A 21597-nucleotide genomic window follows, 5' to 3' on the forward strand; every position below is an offset into this window, starting at 1 on the left:
CAAGATTGACTGAAAAGAATGAGCAGCAACATAAAGAGAGATTGCTGGTTTGCATTGTTAGGCAACTCCTACTGAAATTTATGGAAAGTGAACAGTAGTAGGAATGATGATGATCATTGTAGTAGTAGTAGTAATTAATAATAATAATAATAATAACAACAATAATAAAAATTTTTGTGCTTCATCTAATGTGGTTTGTTCTATATGAAACCTGCAATCTAATCTAACTTCAAATTTCATTGGGTAAAGAGCCGTTACCACTCAGATGCTGATATTGGTGAAAGTTATGATAAAATAGACAATACTGATGCTCCAGAAATGAGCTTCACATTACAGCAACCTCTAGGATTTCTTTTTTCAGTTCAGCAGGGCTTTAAAAAGAAGGGAAAGAGTCTTCCTCTTCCCTAAAGGCAGACAAAAATAGTCTGTCCATAGCTGCTGCAGGCTTGAAGTGGAAAGCATGCAATCCTCTTAATGCAGTGGTTTGCAAATGGTGGGTCAAAGCCCTTGAGGCAATGATAGATGTCAAGTGGGCGGGTCACTAAACTGAGTAGCGAGTGCCAAGCATGAAGCAATGCAAGTGGATAAGAGAGTATCTTAAAAGCAGCTTCTGGGATCCTTCAGCTAAAGGATATAAGTGACTGTCAAGTATGTCTGTGCCGGGAGCTGCATTTGTCTGGGTCAGTGGCTGCAATCTAGTAGTGCATTCTGAATTAAGGCAATGTTGGATGGATTGGGTACAGAAGCTTCCAGGCAGGACCTTTCTTTAGGCAGAAAGTCAGCTGAATTGAATTGTGCTGCCATCTGTCTTTCCTTGAGACTAACGTGACAGCTACTCTTACAACAAATGACTGAGACTAACTACAGTGGTACCTCGGGTTACATACGCTTCAGGTTACATACGCTTCAGGTTACAGACTCCGCTAACCCAGAAATAGTGCTTCAGGTTAAGAACTTTGCTTCAGGATAAGAACAGAAATCGGGCTCCGGCAGCGCAGCAGCAGCAGGAGGCCCCATTAGCTAAAGTGGTGCTTCAGGTTAAGAACAGTTTCAGGTTAAGAACGGACCTCCAGAACGAATTAAGTACTTAACCTGAGGTACCACTGTATATAGGAGTGACTGTGAGGACCATAAACCTCTTGTGTTTACTGTACCTCTAATTCTCAAATACACCATTAAGTTCAGTTGGGGCATCATTTTCTTTCAGTACCATGCAAGCTTTCAGAACTACCAGTGGCAACTTCTTTCTTTTCTTGCTTCTAAGATGGGGGAGGGCTGCTTTCGAGAGATGGCCCTTGAACTGAGTTCCCTGTGAAGTAGTAATTAGCTACTTCCCTTTTGAGTCTCTGGATTAATCTTATGGGTTAATCCTCTTGAAATGAATAATCATTGCAATAGCAGTATGTTGAAGTAACAGGTATAGAAATATAGAACAGCACAGAAACATGCAAAACAGTAGGTACTGCTAGAATGGCTCTGCAAAGGAGCATTCTATTCTGGTTGCTTTTATTAGGAACCCACACAAATCACCATCACTGGCTAAATAACTTGTAATTTGCTTCTCTCACCTGCAACGGTGCAGACCTGGAAACTGCTTTAACGTTCGAGAACACCCATGAGGGTTATTTATTTTTCTATTCGTTTTATGAGTCACTTCTCAACAAGTTGTCTCCAAAGCATCTTGCAAAATTGAAAAAGTTTGAAACAATAATGAGTGATAAAACCATAATCAACAGTAATGTAAACAACAGGCAGAAGTGAAAATTAATAAGGGAGCAGTCAATAAAAATGCAGATCCAATAGAAGGCAGAAAATAATTTATCTTGGGTAAAAAGAAAAAAGTCGACACAGTGTGTAAATGATGATAATGTTTAGATTTACAGACCTGTCTAGGGAGTTCAGTCACCACTGAAAAGGCCCTCTTTTTTATTGCCAAGGTGCCAATTACTCACAGTGTCCTCCTGGAAGGGAAAGACGCTTGAGCATCAATCAGTTAGCACAACAGATGTCAGGCGTCAGGGAATCTGACCCCCCACGGTAGACTGCCAGGAATAGATAGACAAGGAAGGCTCTTACCAATGTCTTATATTCAATATTCACAGAGAGGGGCTTAGAAATACAGCCTCTTGGAGTGATGGCATTGCTCCGAGTAATCTTCACCCCCCCCTTCTCTACTCAATCATCAACAGCACCACCCAGCTTATGGTGGCTGCTTAGGGTCATTTGTCTCTGAGCCCTTTGCTCTCCTACTTTCACTGCACCCTGGGTTCTGGGAGAAGGGGGAGGGGTCTGGAATGATTTCTAGCGATACGTGTTAGCCAGCTGCTCCAGCTCTGCATCCCCTTCCTCTTCTCCCATTATTTCCCAACTTTTCCCCTCATCTGCCTCTGAGCTGTGACCTCCCTCAAACCCCTATTGTAAATCTAAACTGTCTTCCTCTTCTCTGGAAGGTTCATAGAATAGAATCATAGAATCATAGAATCATAGAATCATAGAATCATAGAATCATAGAATCATAGAGTTGGAAGAGACCACAAAGGCCATCGAGTCCAACCCCCTGCCAAGCAGGAAACACCATTAGAGCACTCCTGACATATGGTTGTCAAGCCTCTGCTTAAAGACCCCCAAAGAAGGAGACTCCACCACACTCCTTGGCAGCAAATTCCACTGTCGAACAGCTCTTACTGTCAGGAAGTTCTTCCTAATGTTTAGGTGGAATCTTCTTTCTTGTAGTTTGGATCCATTGCTCCAGGTTTAGGCTGGTCCAGCCCCTGACAACGGATCGCCCTGCTCAGGCCTAAACTTTGTACTTGCATGGAATTGTCATAGTTCTGCCAAGCCATGCTTCCCTTTCAAACCAGTTTGTAAACTCATGGGCAAGCAAGCAAGCAAGCAAACAGGGTGGGTGGGATTTAAACAAGCCGTAGGTTTTGAAATCACAAGATATTTCCCCATTTGAATTATTTTTAAATCATGACAATCGTTCCTCCAAGTATAAGATTTAACAAAATTCCAACACTATAAGGATGAATGGCAGGCACGAATACTGTAGTTCTGCTGTATTTTACGGATATTTTCTTTTTAGGAATAATTGTGATAATTCAATAAAATACTATGCATCAAATGTGGTTAATGAGATGAAATCTGTGCTGTGTAACTGATATGAGTTTTGGACTCCCCCCCAGCATTGTGTAGGTTGCCATGTCACCATGGAGGCAAATGCATCGCTCCAGATGTGTGCAGATGTCGTTCACCATACTCTGGTATACAGTGTACAAAGAAAATGAAGCAATGAGACAGCCTACTCTGAAGACGAGCTCCTTTTATTTTAATGAATAATGAATAAACATTGAGAGAAAGGAGAAATTTTGCATTATGCTAGACGGTCCATACATAGGATTTTAAAGTCTTGCTTATATATTAAATGAAAGCTCTCCTATACTGAAGAGCGTTGTTGTTTTTTAAAGTATGCCAATATCAAAGCAGTTGAAGGTGTACCAAAATATATGAGTGGGGGGAATTTGGAAGTACGTGGATACCTTATGTTTCATTTTAGCACATGTAACATTGAATATTTTTTAATGAATAAAGCATTCCCCCCTGCCAAAAAACCCCCTGCTCTTGCTGTTTCATTCACTTCCACAAATAGAATTTGTCTTCCCATGTAATGAATATAATCTTGGGTTTTTAAAACTCTTTGATCTCGCATGAGAAATCCCTGGGCAGAAGCAAAGTATCAAATGTGGGTCTTGCTGGGTCATATGGTTTTATAGACATTGCTTTCCTCTAATAGTGAACTCAATGAGTACCAGGATAGCCACAGTGGGGACACATGAGAAAAAAGAGGGACATATCAGAATGGTTTTTGGGGGGTAGACTCCAAGGTTTGCAGAAGTACAATTTTTAAAATCTTAAGGGAATTGCACACAAAGTCTGTGTGTACACACACACACACACACACACACACACACACACACACCACACACCACACACACACCACACACACACACGTCCAGTGAATGTAACAGGCACTTTGGTTTTATAGCTTCCTGGCCCAGCGTGAAAAACCTCTGGGGCAGAAGCAGAGTTCTCTGTGTGGATTTTGCAATCATGTACTCATGGCTTGGGTGCCTATAGCCAGCAGTTGAGTCTGCACATGTGGTTCTTGAGGAAGCCTGTGCACACACTCCATGGCACTTATGTGGCCCCCGGCACTAAAGTGTGGTCAATTCACCTGCTCTATTAGCTTGTGGTGCAGATAGGAATAACACATGGGCACCCTCCGTCTGGCGCCAACCACACACAGCTATTTCTCTGCATAGCTAGTCACACACAACGTTTTCTTCCATGCAACTATTACTGGGTTGGGGACAAGAGCTCCAAGGAAAAGTAGCTGCTGTAAATATATTTCCTATTTAGTGCTTTCCTCTGTATATTTAAAAAAAACCCTAGCAGTCACAAGAGAGAAAGCTTTTCTCCCCTCCTCCTCCCAATCCCTTTTAGTTCTAAAGTTGAGGCAGTAATTGGAATGTGCATGTGTTCAGAAATTTTATTTCTGAAGTTGCCACGGTGCTAGACAAACATTAATTTCATGGTTCTTTAATTAAAAGCATGGTTGCTTTGCCAACGGCAGGCAAATGTTGGCCTCTTGCAAGGTCAGTGAATTTTTGTAGTTTTGGATTTTAAAAAATTGCTTGAAAACAGCTCCATCTGCTGGCTGTTAAGGTTTTTTTTTCTTCCTCCTGCCCAACTTTGTCCATTCCCCTCTGAACCTTCAATGTAATTTTACTATTCAGCATCAGTTTTCTTAAGTCTGGTCTGACACAGCAGCACATAGAATCCATGTCTTAAAGGATCAAATCACAAAGGCTGTGTTAACACAGAGCCTACGTCATAGCATTTACATTTGAAATGGACAGAGTCTGTGCCAAAACTAAATTTAGTTAATTGCTGTAGTAGCCCCTTACACTGTGTGTGTGTGTGTGTGTGTGTGTGTGTGTGTGTTTTACTACGGTCAGTGGGGTGGATTTTTTTTTCTCATTAGGCTGCATTTAAGATTTTGTCTGGGTAGATGACTCACTGCTAGAAACTGCTGGTTGCAGTCTAAATGTGTTTGTGTGTGTTGTAGTGTGAGGTATAATTATATTGATTTAAAGTGGTAGATAAGAACAAAGCCTAATTACATGAATTGGCGTTAGCTGCAAATAGTTGTTTGTGCTCCTTGCTACAAGAGATAGCCTCTTCTGCCTCATTTGCCATAAAAGCTACAAAGCTGTTGGTAAAATAAATAATAATAATAATAATAATAATAATAATAATAATAATAATAATGACACAGGGTTACACCATTGCTGCTGGGCCAAAAGACCTGAAATCAGCATCTCTTGTGGCAACAAGAGTCAGTATTGCTAGGCACCTGCCAAAACTCATATAGACATCTTAGAAGGAGAGTGGCTTCTTCTTAACAAACAACAGGCCTCTTGCGTTGCTCACAACTGAGCTGTTGAAACAGTATTTAAGCGCAACATAAGGAGTTTATTTATTTTGAGAAAAATCCTTACTTTTCCAACTTTTAGATTATGGCTCCAGATGAGCACTGTAACCTCTGGTGAGCTGGTTTAGAGTAAAGGTATGAAAAATATAAAGAGAAGACTCTTGCCAAGTGGCACCCAGTGAAAGAAAATGTGCAAGCAACAGCATGATGAAGCCCACAGGTTTTATGTTAGTGCTACCAGTCACTCCTGGTCACTCACAGCATTCTTGTTCAGATTTGAGGCGAGGGGCAATGGTGAAGCACAAGGTGCCCTCTCCCCCATTTCACACACAGAAGCCAACTAGACTGGGCAGATGGCTCTTACTTCAGCACCGGCAAGAGGACAGCGTCCTCCTCTTGGCAGTTGGCTAGATTAGGATGCACAAGATGGGCTGTGTAGATACACCTGCTGCTCTGTCCTCCAGCTTCCGGAAGCACTCTGCCTAAGGGTAGGACCAACTTGGGGTCTACTGAGCGCATCTGGCCCAACCTCCCCCGAATAATCTCTCATCAACCCCTTTTGCAGCACAGGGGGAAATGGTTGCACGATGCAGAGGAAAAAAAGAAGTGCTTCTTCTGGAATGCGAGTCCATCCAATGAAACTATTGGTGCTAGAAATTTCAGGACACATAAAAGAAAGTGAAGAATTCGCACAATGCATAGTTAAATCGTAGAATTTGCCCCTGCATGAGGTGGCGGGAGCCATCAATTTGAATGGCTTAAAAAGAAGACCAGACGAACTAGCGGAGAACAAAGCTATCCATAGCTACTAGGCACGTTGACTATGGTCTCCCTCCGCTGTTGGTAGTACAGGTAACGACTGGCACAGCCAAATGGTGCGATATTGCGCATGTGCACAGAGCACCAAACCCAGAAGTCATGGAAAGGAGCAGGGTGGGCTTACATGTGCTCCACTGATGCACATGAGGGTCCAGAACGTACCGTAAGCCTCACACAAAACAAGAAATGTCTGTATGTCTCTAACTACCAGTTGCTGGGAATCACAAGTGTGGAGAGTGCACCAGCAGGCATTTGTCTGGTTGGCCATTGTGAGAACAGGATGATCTAGGAGAGATCTGCTAATGTTCTTATTATGAACATTGTTGATCTGATTGAGCAGGGCTCATATGTCTTCTTCTTTGGTGATCAGTTGTAGCTGAGTAAGATTGTCTTCCATAAACACGGTTTTAACAATGAGTTCGTAAGTGACTGTGGAGCCAATTCTGGATCCACACGTCCCTCCAAAGTGGGGTTCAGGGAAAAAGCGAGGCAGACTATGTTTAAGGCACCTTCTCTAGCCCCTCCCCCTTTTCAGGGTGAGCAGAGTGGATTCTAAAAAGGGCTGCTCAGTCATGGATACAGCTGCTGAGCTGCTCAACTGCCTTGTTCCTTGAGTCAGAACAACTGAATCTGTATCCACCGTCCATGTGCCGGTTCATGACTAGGGGCTTCCAGATTTCACAATCCTGCCCCCGTTACCATTTGCCGATTGCCTTGGGGCTTTTGGAGTTTGGGTTTGGGATGGGTTTTTGGAAGATGCCTGTGCGTGAATTTGTTTTATGTGTGTAGATCAGTGCACGCTGACCAACGCACAGTCTTCACAGTAAGGCTCTGTTCCAATGGCATGAGTAGTCACTACGACCAGTAGATTGTTATCTGCTGCAGCCTTCATCTGCCTTCACAGCTGTTGTAACATACCGCTTGTTATCATCCTCCTGTTCTGCCGTTGAGGACTTCTTAGATCATTCTTTGTCTAGCTCCTTCCCTTTGACCTTACCACTTTGGGTGACTGCTGGGAGTACGAGATTCCTGACGACTTTGCTCACAAGGGTCATAGGAACGTGCAAGCCCATTCATCACAACAAGGTGATGATCCAGCGCAGGAGGGCTCGTATGTACAGTGGTGTGGATCAGTACTGCTAAGGTAATGTGGTGCCAGGTCCAAGTATAGCACTCGTGCTTTGAATCATTACACCTAATCCTTATACCTTTTGAGTTGCAATCTGAAGGCAGAGGCTTATGTGACTCAATTTTAATAGACGAGGAGAAATTCAAAATTACTCTACACTTTGATAGCTTAACTTGGAATTGAAGTGGGGCTGGAATCATGTCTTTTGTTTCAGACATCCCTTAGGCTGCACATTTGTCATGTCTTTATATTCTGATGATAGCAACATAGCCTCCAGCCTTCTGCAGTGGCGCTCACGGAGTTGCTGTAGTGAGATTTCCAGGCTAAAGTCACCTCTGTAGGAAGACTATGTCAAGTTACTACAATGAAATGATAAAAGAAAGTTACAGAGGCAAGTCATGCAAACCAATTGTGTCTAGAAATGTGTCTGGAAAATCAGACATATTTTTATGAAGTAATGCTTTAAACCATTTGTCAAGGGAGGGGGACATTTCCAGCATTGTAACATGTCAGATAACAAACACCCTTGATCTTATACTTTTAAAATTGTAATGTACACGGTTTACAATGTTGTAAATGGATTAAAGGGTTGTTGTTTTTTAATGTGCTGTAAATCCCTGTTCTTTTAGGTGGTCAGATGGAGGTCTTCACCTCTGGCATATTACTTCCTCTGAGTGAAGATGGGGTCAGGCTCTGACTTCATCAGAATCTTGTGCTCAGTGTGAAGCAGATGATTGGTGCCAACCGCAAATCCCACTTGTGTTACTTCTGACTCAACTCAGAGGTAGTCAACCCCAGCAAGACCAGCAGTTACCACCCAATTTAAAAGGTGCTGAATATAAGTGTCCCTTTCTATTATTATTATTATTATTATTATTATTATTATTATTATTATTATACCACCCTATATCTGGAGGTTCACAGAATAAAATCAGAATATAAAACCACAAGCTACATAATCAAAATAAAAACAACAACCCAATAACCCCTTCCAAAAAAACCTGACATTTTAAAAGGGCCTAGGATGTCAATCAATCAACCAAAGGCCAAGTTAAAAAGGTGTATAATGAAGGTGCCTAAAGGTGTATAATGAAGGTGCAAGGTAACTTCCCTGGGGAGAACATTCCACAGACGGGGAGCCACTGCAGAGAAGGCCCGTTCTCATGTTGCCACCCTCCAGACTTCTTGAGGAGGAGGCAAATGAAGAAGGGCCTCAGAAGATGATCTTAGGGTCCAGGTAGGTTCATATGGAAGAAGAAGAGGAAGAGGAAGAGGAAGAGGAAGAAGAAGAAGAAGAAGAAGAAGAAGAAGAAGAAGAAGGGGAGTTTGGATTTGATATCCCGCTTTATCACTACCCGAAGAAGTCTCAAAGTGGCTAACATTCTCCTTTCCCTTCCTCCCCCACAACAAACACTCTGTGAGATGAGTGGGGCTGAGAGACTTCAGAGAAGTGTGACTAGCTCAAGGTCACCCAGCAGCTGCCTGTGGAGGAGCGGGGAAGCGAACCCGGTTCACCAGATTACGAGTCTACCGTTCTTAACCACTACACCACACTGGCTCTCATGAAAGAGAGGGTCCTGGGGGTATTGCGGTCCTGAGTCGTTTAAGGCTTTATAGGTTAAAACCAGCACTTTGAATTGGGCCTGGAAACTAATTAGTAGCCAGTGCAGTTGGACCAGCATCAGTGTAATATGCTCAAACCGGTGAGCAACCTGGCCACTGAATGCTGCAATAGCTGAAGCTTCCAAACAATCTTCATAGGCAGCCCTATGTCTAATGCATTGCAGTAATCTAACCTTGAGGTTACCAGAGCATAGACAACAGTATTTAGGCTATCCCTGTCCAGATAGGGGCATAGCTGAGCCACCAGCCAAAGCTGATGGAAGGCACTCTGGGCCCAAGCTCTGAACCTCTTTCAGAGGAAGTGTAACCCCATCGAGCAGACAATCTCCCACTCATCTGGTCTAGGGAACCACCCACTAACAGTGCCTCAGTCTTATCTGGATTGAGTTTCAGTTTGTTGGCTCTCATCCAGTCCATTACCAAGGTAAGACACTTGGTTCAGCGCTTCCACTGCCTCACCTGCAGATGTAAAGGAGAAATAGAGCTGAGTGTCATCAGCATACTGCTGACAATGTACTCCGAACCTCCAGATAACCCCACCCAGTGGTTTCATGTAGATATTAAACAACGTGGGGGATAGGATTGAGCCCTGCGGAACCCCACATTGAAGCACTCCCCAAGCAACACCCTCTGGGAATGACCATCCAAGTAGGACTGGAACCACCGCAAAGTGGCGCCACCACCCCTAGTTCAGATAGTCACTTCAGAAGGATACCATGGTTGAGGGTATTGAAAGCTGCTGAGAGGTCGAGAAGTAACAGGGATATGTTTCCCTTGTCTCTCTCTCTTGACAGAGGTCATCATACAGGGCAACCAAAGCAGTTTCTGTGCCAAAACTGAGCCTAAATAAACCCTGACTGAAATTGATCCAGAAAATCAGTTTCTTTCAAAAGTGCCTGGATCTGGTCTGCGACCACTCACTCCAGAACCTTGCTCAGGAAAGGGAGATTAGCAACTGACCAGTAGTTAGTTAGATTTCCCGAATCTAGGGAAGGTTTCTTAAGGAGTGGCTTTACAGCTGCCTCCTTCAAACAGGCAGGGACCACCCCCTCTCGTAAAGAGGCATTTACCATCTCCCTAGTCCAGCCAGCTGTTCCCTCCCTGCTGCTTTTTATCAGCCAAGAGGGGCAAGGGTCTAGAGTGCAAGCCCTGACCGATCCAAGCACCTTGTCCACATCCTCAAGCCTTACAACTGAGCCTTTCCTTGGAACAATCAGGAGTGCGGTCCCAATTAGTCCTTTGCAGCCACACATTTATCTGTTCCATGTGACAGATGTAGGTCAGGTGGTTCTGGCTTGGGCAAAACAGCTTCCCTAGCCACCCTTGCCTAGGCCTAATTTCTGCCTCAAAGTCTTATTGTGCACTCTAAATGCTGCCTTCAAGATGCACACAGACAAAGACGGTTTTAATAATAATAATAAATCTCCAAGATGAACAGTAGTCAGTCTTTTTTCTCCAGGATGGTGCCTCTTCCTGGTTGGAAGAAAGGTTGAATGGTGCCTTCACCAGGGAAAGGAGAACCCAGGGTGCAGAGTCTTTATGAAGCTGTGTTAAATTCCAGCTTCTGTAATGAATAAAGTGCCCTTACTCCTCCGTCCCTCATGATAGCAAATTAGAAACTTGTGAAGCTGCCATTGGTCTACCTAGCTCAGTACTGTCATGACAATGACTGGCAGTGGCTATCCATGATTTCAGAAAGGACAGTCTCAGATTTATACCTGGAGATATTAGAACCTTATGTTCCACCACTGAGCTACATCCCATCATGTCAAGCCTGGAGGTTTGGCGTGACCCATCTTCTGTGCAGACACATAGAGCACAACAGCACTGCAATGTCAATTTCACACCTTCTCCCCACTCTGTCCTAGAAAGAGCTCCAGAAGCCTTTTCAAAAGATAAATGCCAAGGTTGGACCAGTATTATCTCCAGCTGGACCAGCCTGGAATCACAAAAGCTACAAAAAAAGTCAATAAAATCTCTGGCAGTACTGCAGAAATTGCAAAGTCAATCCCAGGCACAAAGTTCAGGAACAAGAGGAAAGGCTCAGCCTGCAGTCTCTAATTGAGAGTCTCAATGCCCCGAAGGCTAGAGTCACTGCTTCAGTTAAGGAGCTGCCCAGGAATTGGCCTAAGGGAATTGCTGGGAGGGAACAGAGTGTCTGGCTAATTGGATATGATGAAGGTATGCTCTTTGATTTAAAGCTTCAGGGGAAAGCAGCAGCAGCAGCATCCCTTTTGAAGAAAGAAGATACCAAACAGTCCTTACATCATCAGTCATGTCCTTCCCCACCATTTCATCAACAGACAAACTGCATTCTTCAAGGTAACTGCCATTGCTCCCATCAGAGAGGAACATTTCACTGGCTGTTAAAGCCATCACAAATATTATGGAACAAACCAGAGTTGGAAATAAATTACATCTATCCTCCTCTCTGGCTTTAAAGTGAAATTCTGTGTTTCCACAATCCCTAGCACAGGTGCTTCTCCTATGCAACCCAAGGTAATTCCCATCACTTGTTTGCCCACGGGACTCCAGCGAGCCCACATTTGAGTTTCAAAATCTCTCAATACTATAACAAATCTTACACAGGGCAGAAAGATGCTGAGCATGACATGTCCCCCAAAAGACTCATCATGAGCTTGACTTAGATTGCTGAATCAGAACTATAGTCTAGCATTCTGTCTCATCCTATGTGTGGCCAACCAGACACCTATGAGAAGCACACAAGGAAAGCAGGACGTGAGCTCAATTTGGATAGCTCTGTTGGTAAGAGCGTGATGCTGACAATGCCAAGGTTGCAGGTTTGATCCTCATAAAGGACAGCTGCCTATACCTGCATTGCAGGGAGATGCAGTAGATGATCCTCAGAGTCCCTTTCAACTCTGTGATTCTATGAAGAACATACAGTAGTCTACTCTCCCGCTCATGTTTTCCAGCAGCTGATACATATTGGAGGTCATACCTAGCCAATGTTACTAGTAGCCATTGATAGTCCTACCCTCCATATGTGGCAGGTGATGTTTCTGTGGTTTTAAGAACATATGGAGAACCTGCTGGATCAGGCCAATGGCCCAACTGGTCCAGCATCATCACAGTGGCCAACCAGACTCCTATGGGTAGCTTACAAGCTGGACCCAAGCAACAGAGCACTCTCCTCTCCTGCTGTTTCCAGCAACTGGGAAGCAATATTGTTGCGTTGTTCGCTTTTCTTGCTTGCAATTTTAATATGTTTCATGAAGCCTGGTGGAAACATAAAATTGTAATGAGTGTGTGTGTGTTGGGGTGAGAGCTCTGTGCAGGCTTGGCAACTGTTGCCAAGGAGATCAGAATGCTAGGAGAGTGATAGTCGGAGGGCATTTTAAGTAAGTGTGCAGCTGTTGGGAGGGGGGAAACGAAATAATGATAACTGAGGGGAAAGAAATAGCTGTTTGGAGTTTGAGGAGGACATCTTTGGTGGCGACTGAACAGACGACTCCACAGCATCAAAACAAGACTTGAAAGCGGCGTGGGGGGAGACTGCAGTGCCAGCTCATCTCTCTATAAAATAATTATGCTGGGAAAAGGTATCCCTTTCACCACTTATAATAAACACTGATTTACCAAAGTGTTTGTGTAGGCTTTCAAACTCCCTTCCCAGATGGCAAACTGAGTGTGTGGCCGGTCACGAGTCTTGTGGTGTCACCAACAGGATCTGGGAATGAGGAATTGGAAACAGAGACAAACAGGGAAGCTGTAGTGGAGCAAGGCCCTGTTCAGTCTAGGCATCTCCAGGAAGGGCTGAGATGGACTTCTGTCTGAAACACTGTGATGGCAAACTGGTGCGACTCACGGTGTCAACCCAGGGTAATTCCTCACTTGTGCCCTCTTTGTTATCTAATCACTCTCATGCCCATCCTAGATTTTAGTGAAATCCCACTTCCAAATTCAGGTTTATGTCTGCTGCTACAGCTGGATGCCATTTGTATTCCCAAGGTGTTCAGCTTTTGGGGACACGAGCTGAAGGCTGCTCCAAGCTGTTTTTCTTATGCTTCAACCTCACAAATCGAGCTGCAGGAGCCCTGATTCTTCCGGAAGACTTTAGCTCATGGACAGCTATGATGCTGAAACATCTGCAGGGCATTGTATCAGCTACGGCCGCTTGATTTAAGTTCTCTTCCTTGCCTCTTGTTCTGTCCCATAACCTCTGCACTGTGTTTGATATTTTCTCCAGGTTTAGTCAGGGTTCCTTAGCTGAAAGGCACCAGTCAGTGTCTTTCTAAATGCTAGATCTCCATTTTAAACTATATTAGGGGAACTCAAAAATGAACCCAAATACAACTTAAAAGGGAACAAACTTTAAGAGAGTGGGAAGCCAGCGCCTCCTCTCAAGGACTGTGGTGGATGAAGGAATCCCATGACTTGAAAGAGTTGGTGGTAGTCTCCAGTTGGGTATAAGAATCCAGACCCTGGTTTCTCTCAACAACCCAAAAGTAATACAGATGAATACCTTAGCCCAGTGCTCTTCAACCTTGGATCCCCAGGTGTTGTTGGACTCCAATACCCATAATCCCCAGTCAGCTTAGTCAATGGCCAGGGAGGATGGGAGTTGTAGTCCACCAATATCTGGGGACCCAAGGTTGAAGAACACTGCCTTAGCCCATTTGTGACAATGTACTTCAGTGAAAATCCAGTTGTTCGTTTCTCTTTGTTCACTCTGACAGGACAGATCATTCTCATATTTCAACTCCCTCACTTCTTTCCAACTTTCACACTCCCCCAATCTTGCTCACATTTCCCCCTCCTTTAGTTGGAACATGTGGTGTGTGGCACATGAACTTTGCCTGCTTTTTATCTGTCCTTCCACAAATAAGGTGGGTCTCTAGGACTTCTCCACAAAGCGATTCTCCACCACTAGCCCCTTCTATTCCCACAACGTGGAATGGATAAACATGCAACCTTTAACCATTTTAGTCTCCTACATCAGCACTTCAAACCTCAAAGCCTTTTTTATTTCTTGTTTGGCCAATTATTTGTGGATAAGTATTCTAATTATAACAGCAGTGTGATTATATCCAATTCTCTGAAGCAAGCCCTCCTACTAGCATTCAGGGGTCATTGTTAAGACTCCCTAGTGCAAGTGGCGTAATGGGGTCTACTGCAGTAACAGCTATGATGTGCAACCAGCTGCATTAAAGATCTCCATAGCGGTGCTAATTCTCCTAAACTGGCATTTCTGTGACTACAGGTTCTTCTTGGGCATATGCCAACCTGGTGACACCAACAACAAGCAGCAGGTCCTGCCAGGGCCCTGAAACAGCTTCCCAAGGATGCCAGCTGCTTCTCATTGAGCAATGGAGTAATAAGAATTAGAAACAACATGCTATTCACTGGATCTGTGTACATGCGACATGTAGCCAAAAGTTCTCTTGCGTAGATGAATTGCTATAGAAAACCAAACTGTGATAAACCACTGGCTAAGACAGAAATGGTTAACATAACAGGACCACAGGTATGTTTGAAGCAGTAACCCTGAGAAGTAGCTGGAGCCATCCAGCATCCCCCAGCTTACTCAGATGCCGGTGTGAGGTTACAGTGGTTCACGATGTCCTATCTTACTCACAGGTCCACAGCATGGTGAGCATCTTCACTGGGTCGAGCTGGTCCTTTTGTATGTGGGCGTGTTTGATCTTTAATTTTCAACCTCAGCAAAAGTTCATCGCATACAAATATGGAATTCTCCTGGCTGTATGGTGCAAATTTATGGTGCCAGCATGTTACATATGAGGGGATGTATAAACCGTTCCAGAGTTTCAAATTCATATTGTCTCCAAATGCTCTTTTTTCAATCAGTTGCAGTAAACAGATGGCTTAAAGTCACACAATTGAATCCTACACCATACATATTGGCAGCGTCGTATTCCACGACTGAACTGGCAGAGGCACCTCACAAATTGCAAGACAGGATCCCAAGCAATATTAGGCACAGGTTTCTTTTCTAAAGCTTGCTCCCTCCAGCTATCATGGATTGGGAATCCGAATTATCTGCCTTATCCAAGTATTTATTACACAAATTTAAAGCTGCCATAACCTAGTTCTGAGGCAGCATGACAAAGGTATAATTGATGGTGTATTATGCCTGATTTGGATAATTTCGTTGGTTTTCAAAACCATACTGAGATGGATTCTTTGCTGTAACAAACTTGGGGTACTCCAGCCAGAGTAGCAGTGTGATGGATGTTGACTGCCAGTCAATCAGGAGCATTTGCTGCTATTCTGAGCCAGCTGCAACTTACTCAGCCATTTGTGGTTAAGGTAAAGCCTGGTCCAACCTCACCTGGAAGTATCTAGCAGCCCAATCCCCCTTGGATCCCACATTTGATGCCACTATCTTTCTGCTGCAAAGAGCCTGTGCACCACAGCCATGGGGAGAAGCAGGCCACTGGGTGCTTCGAGGTGAGCCCTAGACAGGCTTCTGCTTAACGTGATTGGCTGGGAAGGTTGCAGCATGCCTGGCAAAGCAGCGTTGTGCCCTACACAGAGGCAGCCTTGCGGGGAAGGGAAGAACTTCAAAGTATTCATATGAAGAACAACTCTGCACTCTACATGTGGAAGGGGCCAGATTGTGCCACTCGTGTAACATTGTCTTGAGTGATCCTCTCCACACCAGAGATGGCTGGCATCCATGCAGCACATCGTGTGACCCAGAGACATGTTGTTCTTCACGCGTGACGTCCTTGTACCTTGAAACATAAGCAGCAAAAAGACCGGCAAATTAGGATGCAGCTTAATTTCTCCCTAAACCTCTTCCATCTTTCGAAAGCACTGAGTATTTGTACTATGATTACCTGAATTTTTTTGGAACATGTGACTCCCGTGTAGCCAGGACGACAAGCACATACGTTCGGCAGTATGCATGTACCTCCATATAGGCATTTCCGGTTGCACGTGGCTGAAACATACATGTGTGCATGTGTTTTAATCTGGCAATCAAACAAAACCTGTCTGTCGAGGAGAGAGCCCCTGGGGATTCTGCAGTAACTCTTGGGGTGCACAAGCATGTGTTTACATGCTACAGCTCAGCAAGAACAACAACAAAAAGCATTGCTCAGAAAGGGATCCCTCGTTCAGTTTCCAAATGGCCCATGAATATACAGCAACAAAGCAACGTTTTCAAGAGTGTGTGGCTCTGCTAATGGCCCAGTCATTTGAAGAATGTTGCACTCCTATAAGATGATTTAAAAAATGATATCACACTCCTCAAAGGCTGTGAAAAAAATGTATGTATTCACTTCCTATGACACAGTGTTGGAGATGCTAATTTTAGACCTATTTGATGAGGCTGTAGGGAAATACAGAAGTACTGGGCTGATGACTATATAAAAGAGATATCAGGGTAAACAGACTGCTAACAAATACAACTGTGTAGCTTTCAGGAAAGCTTGATGGTGCAATCCTGTAAAATGGCAGGTAATATGTGGATTGCAGCCTGTTTGCTAGTAGAAGCAACAGCAAAAGGGAGTAGTGTGGATTTTATTTTTGCCAATAATGAAGACTAGGAAAGGAATACACGGCATAGGAATTTAATGTGTAAGGGTGCAATTTTAACTCCAGCTGGCTGAGTTGCCTTAGGAAGAGCAGGAACCACTGTTCAGCTAGGGAAGATGGAGGGACTGTGCACATATGGAATGACCTGCCACTGGATGTTCCCTGGCAGAAACCTCAGCTCTGCTGAACCTCAGAAATGCTGAGGTTCCGTGCAACAGCCCTGGGCTGGAGAAGTTAATTCCCTCCAGTTGATGACAGGAGGAGGAGGAATAAAGAATGCCCCCTCGTTCACTTCCAGCAGTGAAACAGCAGGGCAATGGATGCAGAGTCTACTGTGCCAGCAGATCTCTTTGCACAATACTGGAATAGAAATGCTAATTGTGAAAATGTTAAGAGGGAGGTGTTAAATCATAGAACTGTGGAGTTGGAAGAGACACCCAGGGTCATCGTCCAACCCTCTGCAATGCAGGAATCTCATACATGGCAGATGGCCACCCCGCCTCTGCACTGGGGAAAAAAAAAGTTTCATTATATTGTTTTAGTTTGAGCTTCAAATATAATGTTAACTTATTCACCAAGGATTTAAAGAGGAACTTTTTTTTAGTTTCAGGTTTTAGATTTATTTTTAATTTTTTAATGTTATGATCTAGTACAGGGGTGGGGAACTGGATCTGACCAGATCCAGAAGTAGCTAGCCCTCCAACAAGCCACTTTTGACAGGTGGAAGGGCTCTCCATCTGTCAGTCACCTGATGTTGTGTATGACATTGTCAGGTGACTGACAAGTCATGCCTCAGCTGCAAAGAAGAAGCCACCGTTTGAATTCAAAAAGACAGTACTGAAGTAGATTGGCAAAAATCTGGCTGGGTATAGGGCAGTTTCCTACATTCCATGGAACTGACATTTCTGACCATCAGACATAAAAGCCCTATTGTTTTTAAACATGACTGATTACCCTGGGATGAATGGAAGGTGAGGCAAGAGTACTTGATCTCGCAGGGAATGCTCTCTTTCAAGTTACTTTAATAAAGACCAGTTCATATGGTGCAGCTCTGGATGAACAAGCTATTAAAAGTCCTATAAAAACACCTGTGGTCCCCCCCCCCCATAATCCAAACATTACATCTGACTCACGTGTTTGACACTGAACTCCTTCCCATCCTGGAGGGCAATGGCAAGTACTTGGTCCAATACATTCGCCCCCGTTCCTGCACTTCTGAAGGCATATAGCTGTAAAAGAAAGGCATGCATAGAAAGAGAAGTGTGAATACCCTCAATGGCTCAAAATCAGTGCAAACAATGAACAAATGGTACTGGGAACTGTAAGATATACCTTTGCTTAATCTGCCTGCCATATTGATGCGTTCCCACCCTTGACAGTTTTCTGCGAGCTTAGGAAAATTCTAACAACTGTCTGCTACTCTTGGCGATGGCATTTGCCGGCTTTTTATATATGAAATTAATGCAACCTAATGTTGACCTCATTTACATTAGTTTAATCAAGCTACAGCCTCATGTCTTCTTGAGGAGAAATGGGAATTTGTCTCCCAGAACTGTGGTAATGCTTCAAAAAGACTGAGGAAGACATGCTGTTCCAGTGAGATACTAAGTTGAGCATTCAAAGCCTGTTTGCTTAAGAATGGAGATAAACAAGGAAATCTGAGCATGCCATTCTGGAGCAGAAGCTAAGACCTGCTTCCATCATTTAGACAGGAAAACCCTCAGGGTCACATTAAGCAGCAGTGGAAAGATGCCCTCCAGTTACAAGCAAATCTAAATTAAATGCTACTTATTGCTGTAGCTTGGACGGAGAGCCTTTTTTATACGCCCAATTTAACAGGCTTCTCCTTTTCCAAGTGGCTGAGAGTAATACCTACGAGTGTTACATCTTTTGCCTCTCCAGCCCGATGGGCAGGAACAAATGTTTGGGCCCACGCATCTTCCTCTGTTCATGCATACCGGGTCACAGACACCTGAAACCAAAGAGCAACGAGAAAACGCTCAGCACACGAGACTGAGCTGCCAGAATTGCCCTGAGTTGGCGTGCTGAGATGCGAGAGCATTTTATTTTTTTAAATGAAGCAACCTTACTTTTTTCACACCGTCGGCCACCGTAGCCACCAGGACAGGCGCAAACATTGTTTCTCATGCAGTGGCCGCCATTCTTACAGGCAGGGTTGCAGATGGCTAAAGACAAGAAAGAGAGAGAGAAGTGAGGCAGTGGTTCGAGTGTTGCATAGCAGAGGGGCCTATTATTTTCATTTTCTTTTCTACAGGGAAAAGGCACCTTAGGAAGGGGTGCGGGATGCGGCCCTCAACTCTTCTGTATCTGGCCCTCCAGATTCTTCGCAGGCCACATCCCCTCATTGGCTCCCCTTCACATCCTGTTTTTGCCAGTCTGGAATGTGTCCTTGAACTCTGGTCATGCCTCTGGTTTCATGAGATGGAGGGCACAGAGGGGTCTGTGAGCACAAGCACACTAGTGGCCAAAATTGTGGAAACCTTTTGGGGAAAAGTATATTTCTGAGGTTTGATGGCTCATAACACCTGATTGCCTCTCTAAACATTCATGCTCATTGGCTACATTCAAATGAAGGAAAGTGATTGCATATCAACCTAAGCAAGTTGTGCTTCCATTTTCTGGTCATTTGGCTATAACTTTGGATAGAATACAGATAATTGAACAAACTTCATTGCATTACATTCTTCATTAACTTATCTTTCCATTGATATATAATTTTATGGTATTACTCAAAAAAAGTGTTATGAGCCATCAAACCTCAGAAATACTCTTTGTCCAAAAGGTTTCCACAATTTTGGCCACTAGTGTAAGCTACCTGTGTGACCCTCAGAAGTGAATGCCGCCCACGGTGTTTTAAAGGTTCCCTACCCCCTGATCTAGTTAGATCTGAAATTCTCATCATTGAGGGTTGAGAATGGGAGCTGATTGGTTCTCTCCAGCTTCTTAATTAGAAAAGCTACTGCTGCTCTGAAGCCTGTGACTACTGACTGTCCACACTTAGGCCTATTCATTCCCCATCAGCACAATCTGATGAAGATCAAAGGTGGGGCAGTGTCCTCTTTTGTGGATCATGTATAAAGCGGGTTGTATATGATGAATGGTGCTGGTGTTGAGACCTGCCCCCTGCTGCCCTGCCACAATACAGTTAATATGGGAAAGGCTGAAACCTGATGGCAATGAAACCCTCCATCTGGATCCAGCAATGCTTCTGCAACAAATCGCTCTCCTTCAGCTCCTACAAATTCTGACCAAGTGCTTGGGTTTGCCCAATGCTCGGACCACAATAAGCTACATTATCCCCACCAGGAGTGTTTTTAGAGCACTGGTCCATGACACAAATTTGCATGTGCTAATTACCGTATTTTTCGCTCTATAACATGCACCAGACCATAACACGCACGTAGTTTTTAGAGGAGGAAAACAAGGGAAAAAAATATTCTAAACGAAATAGTGGATATATGATTTTTGTGGTTCATGCTGTGGCCACAGACATGTGATCTGACAGTGAGTTTGGAGTAGCCCAATGCAAAAATCCTGAGGATCCATGTGGATCCATGCTTTGTAACCACAGAGGAGGGAAGGAAGGGGAACCATGGATCCTCTGCTCACGACTGCAGCAGATCCCCCCCGCCACCCGCAGGCATTCGCTCCATAACACACACAGACATTTCCCCTTACTTTCTAGGAGGAAAAAAGTGAGTGTTATGGTGCAAAAAATACGGTATATGTTTTGCCAGCACTGGATTGTGCAGAGTGCCCATAACCGAAATGGGTGGAGGCACAGAAGTTGTGGGGTCCACCGCAAAGACACAGGGGACACCACCCCATCGCAGTGCCCTTTGTGCCTGCTATATGATCCATTTGGAGCCATTCTATCAATGTTTCTTCCCTTAAAAGTAGAAGTGTGTGTGTGGGGGGGGGAACCATTAATTATCGCACATTTCTTTTAAAATAGCACAACAAAATTACCATTCTGGCAATAGGCACCGAAGAATCCATTGGGGCAAAGGCAAATGTTTGGTTTAATACAGGATCCACCATTGAGACACACTGGGTCACACACAGCTAGAGAAGACAAGGAGAGAAGAGACGAGAATTCATTTTAAAGGTTAAGCGGAAACACATTTAAGCACGTGTGCCATGTAGCGATTTCATTTCACTGCACGCAAATACTTCGTTAAGTCACTTAACTAAGTTGTAATGGGAGAAATAACTGAAGTGTAATTTGCTTTGAACTGTTCTTTGGAAGGAGGGCTGCTATTTCTACCGGGCCAAAAGACAAAAGAATAACCTATGCTTATTTGAATAGGTGGCTTATATATGCTCAGTTAGAAGTGCCTTTTCACAACTAGCACCGAAACTGTAATTAACAACAAAACACCCTCCTTTTCTGGGAGAACAAAACACAAAGGGGGGGGAGAGAACAAACAAACAAACAAACAAACAAACAAACAAACAAGAAAAACCCTAGTTGGGTGGCTTAAAAGAGGCCAGGTGACAGTCCTACCCAGTGTTTAAAAAATCAGTGAGAACTACAAGAAACTGCATGAAATATTATTAAAGCTGATCTTGCACACATAAGAGGGTATTTGATTTTCAAAGCTATAGCAACCCCTGACTCCCCCCCCCACAGCCTCTCTAGAAGGTTGGAACCCACCCCCCCCAAACCCCAGTTTAGGAAGCCAGGGGCTGCTGAGGGGAGGAGCAGGCAAGAGCTCCTGTGGCTTCAGTGGAGAGATCCGAGCAGCAAATTCTTCTTCCATAACTTCCTTAAGTAGGATTGAAACCTTGACCTTTATTCTGCAGAGGAAGGTTGAGCAGAGCTCCACCAAGTAGTTTCTACAGAAGCTTTCCAGACAGAAGTTCTTGTGGGAGCCGCTCCCTCTCCATCCCTACCTTAACCCTGGTGTGAATAAATCTCTTACCACAACCAGCTTAACGCTGGTCCTTCAAAGCCTGCCACTTTTCATATCACCAATCGTGATTT

General features: G+C 44.1%; 2 protein-coding genes across 6 annotated transcripts in view; one reads left to right on the forward strand and one right to left on the reverse strand.

The window, feature by feature from the left end:
• LOC310689954 (uncharacterized protein) overlaps nt 1-14863 on the forward strand; it is a 23068-nt gene extending 8205 nt beyond the window's left edge. The window contains exons 5-7 of one of the 3 annotated variants that reach the window (XR_014517724.1): nt 11267-11387; nt 14290-14553; nt 14667-14863. Coding sequence is in view for 2 of the 3 variants with exons in the window: in XM_083468570.1 (XP_083324696.1) it covers nt 11267-11387; nt 14290-14356 (188 nt within the window). In the remaining variant the exon portion in view is untranslated. Of the gene's footprint in view, nt 1-3185; nt 3669-11266; nt 11388-14289 lie in introns of those variants that run through there. The other 2 variants (XM_083468570.1, XM_083468571.1) reach the window with 2 other exon arrangements.
• The window catches only part of VWDE (von Willebrand factor D and EGF domains), a 44869-nt gene continuing 37980 nt past the window's right edge, over nt 14709-21597 (reverse strand). For all 3 annotated transcript variants that reach the window (XM_083467760.1, XM_083467759.1, XM_083467758.1), the window contains 6 exons: nt 20580-20675; nt 18680-18775; nt 18466-18561; nt 17723-17818; nt 15890-15993; nt 14709-15784 (listed from right to left, as the gene is read on the reverse strand). In XM_083467760.1, coding sequence (XP_083323886.1) covers nt 15764-15784; nt 15890-15993; nt 17723-17818; nt 18466-18561; nt 18680-18775; nt 20580-20675 — 509 coding nt within the window. In that variant the 3' untranslated portion in view covers nt 14709-15763. The remainder of the gene's footprint in view (nt 15785-15889; nt 15994-17722; nt 17819-18465; nt 18562-18679; nt 18776-20579; nt 20676-21597) is intronic.

Source organism: Podarcis liolepis, assembly GCF_965112155.1.
Source record: "Podarcis liolepis genome assembly, chromosome: 12".
Classification (NCBI taxonomy): Eukaryota; Metazoa; Chordata; class Lepidosauria; order Squamata; family Lacertidae; genus Podarcis; species Podarcis liolepis.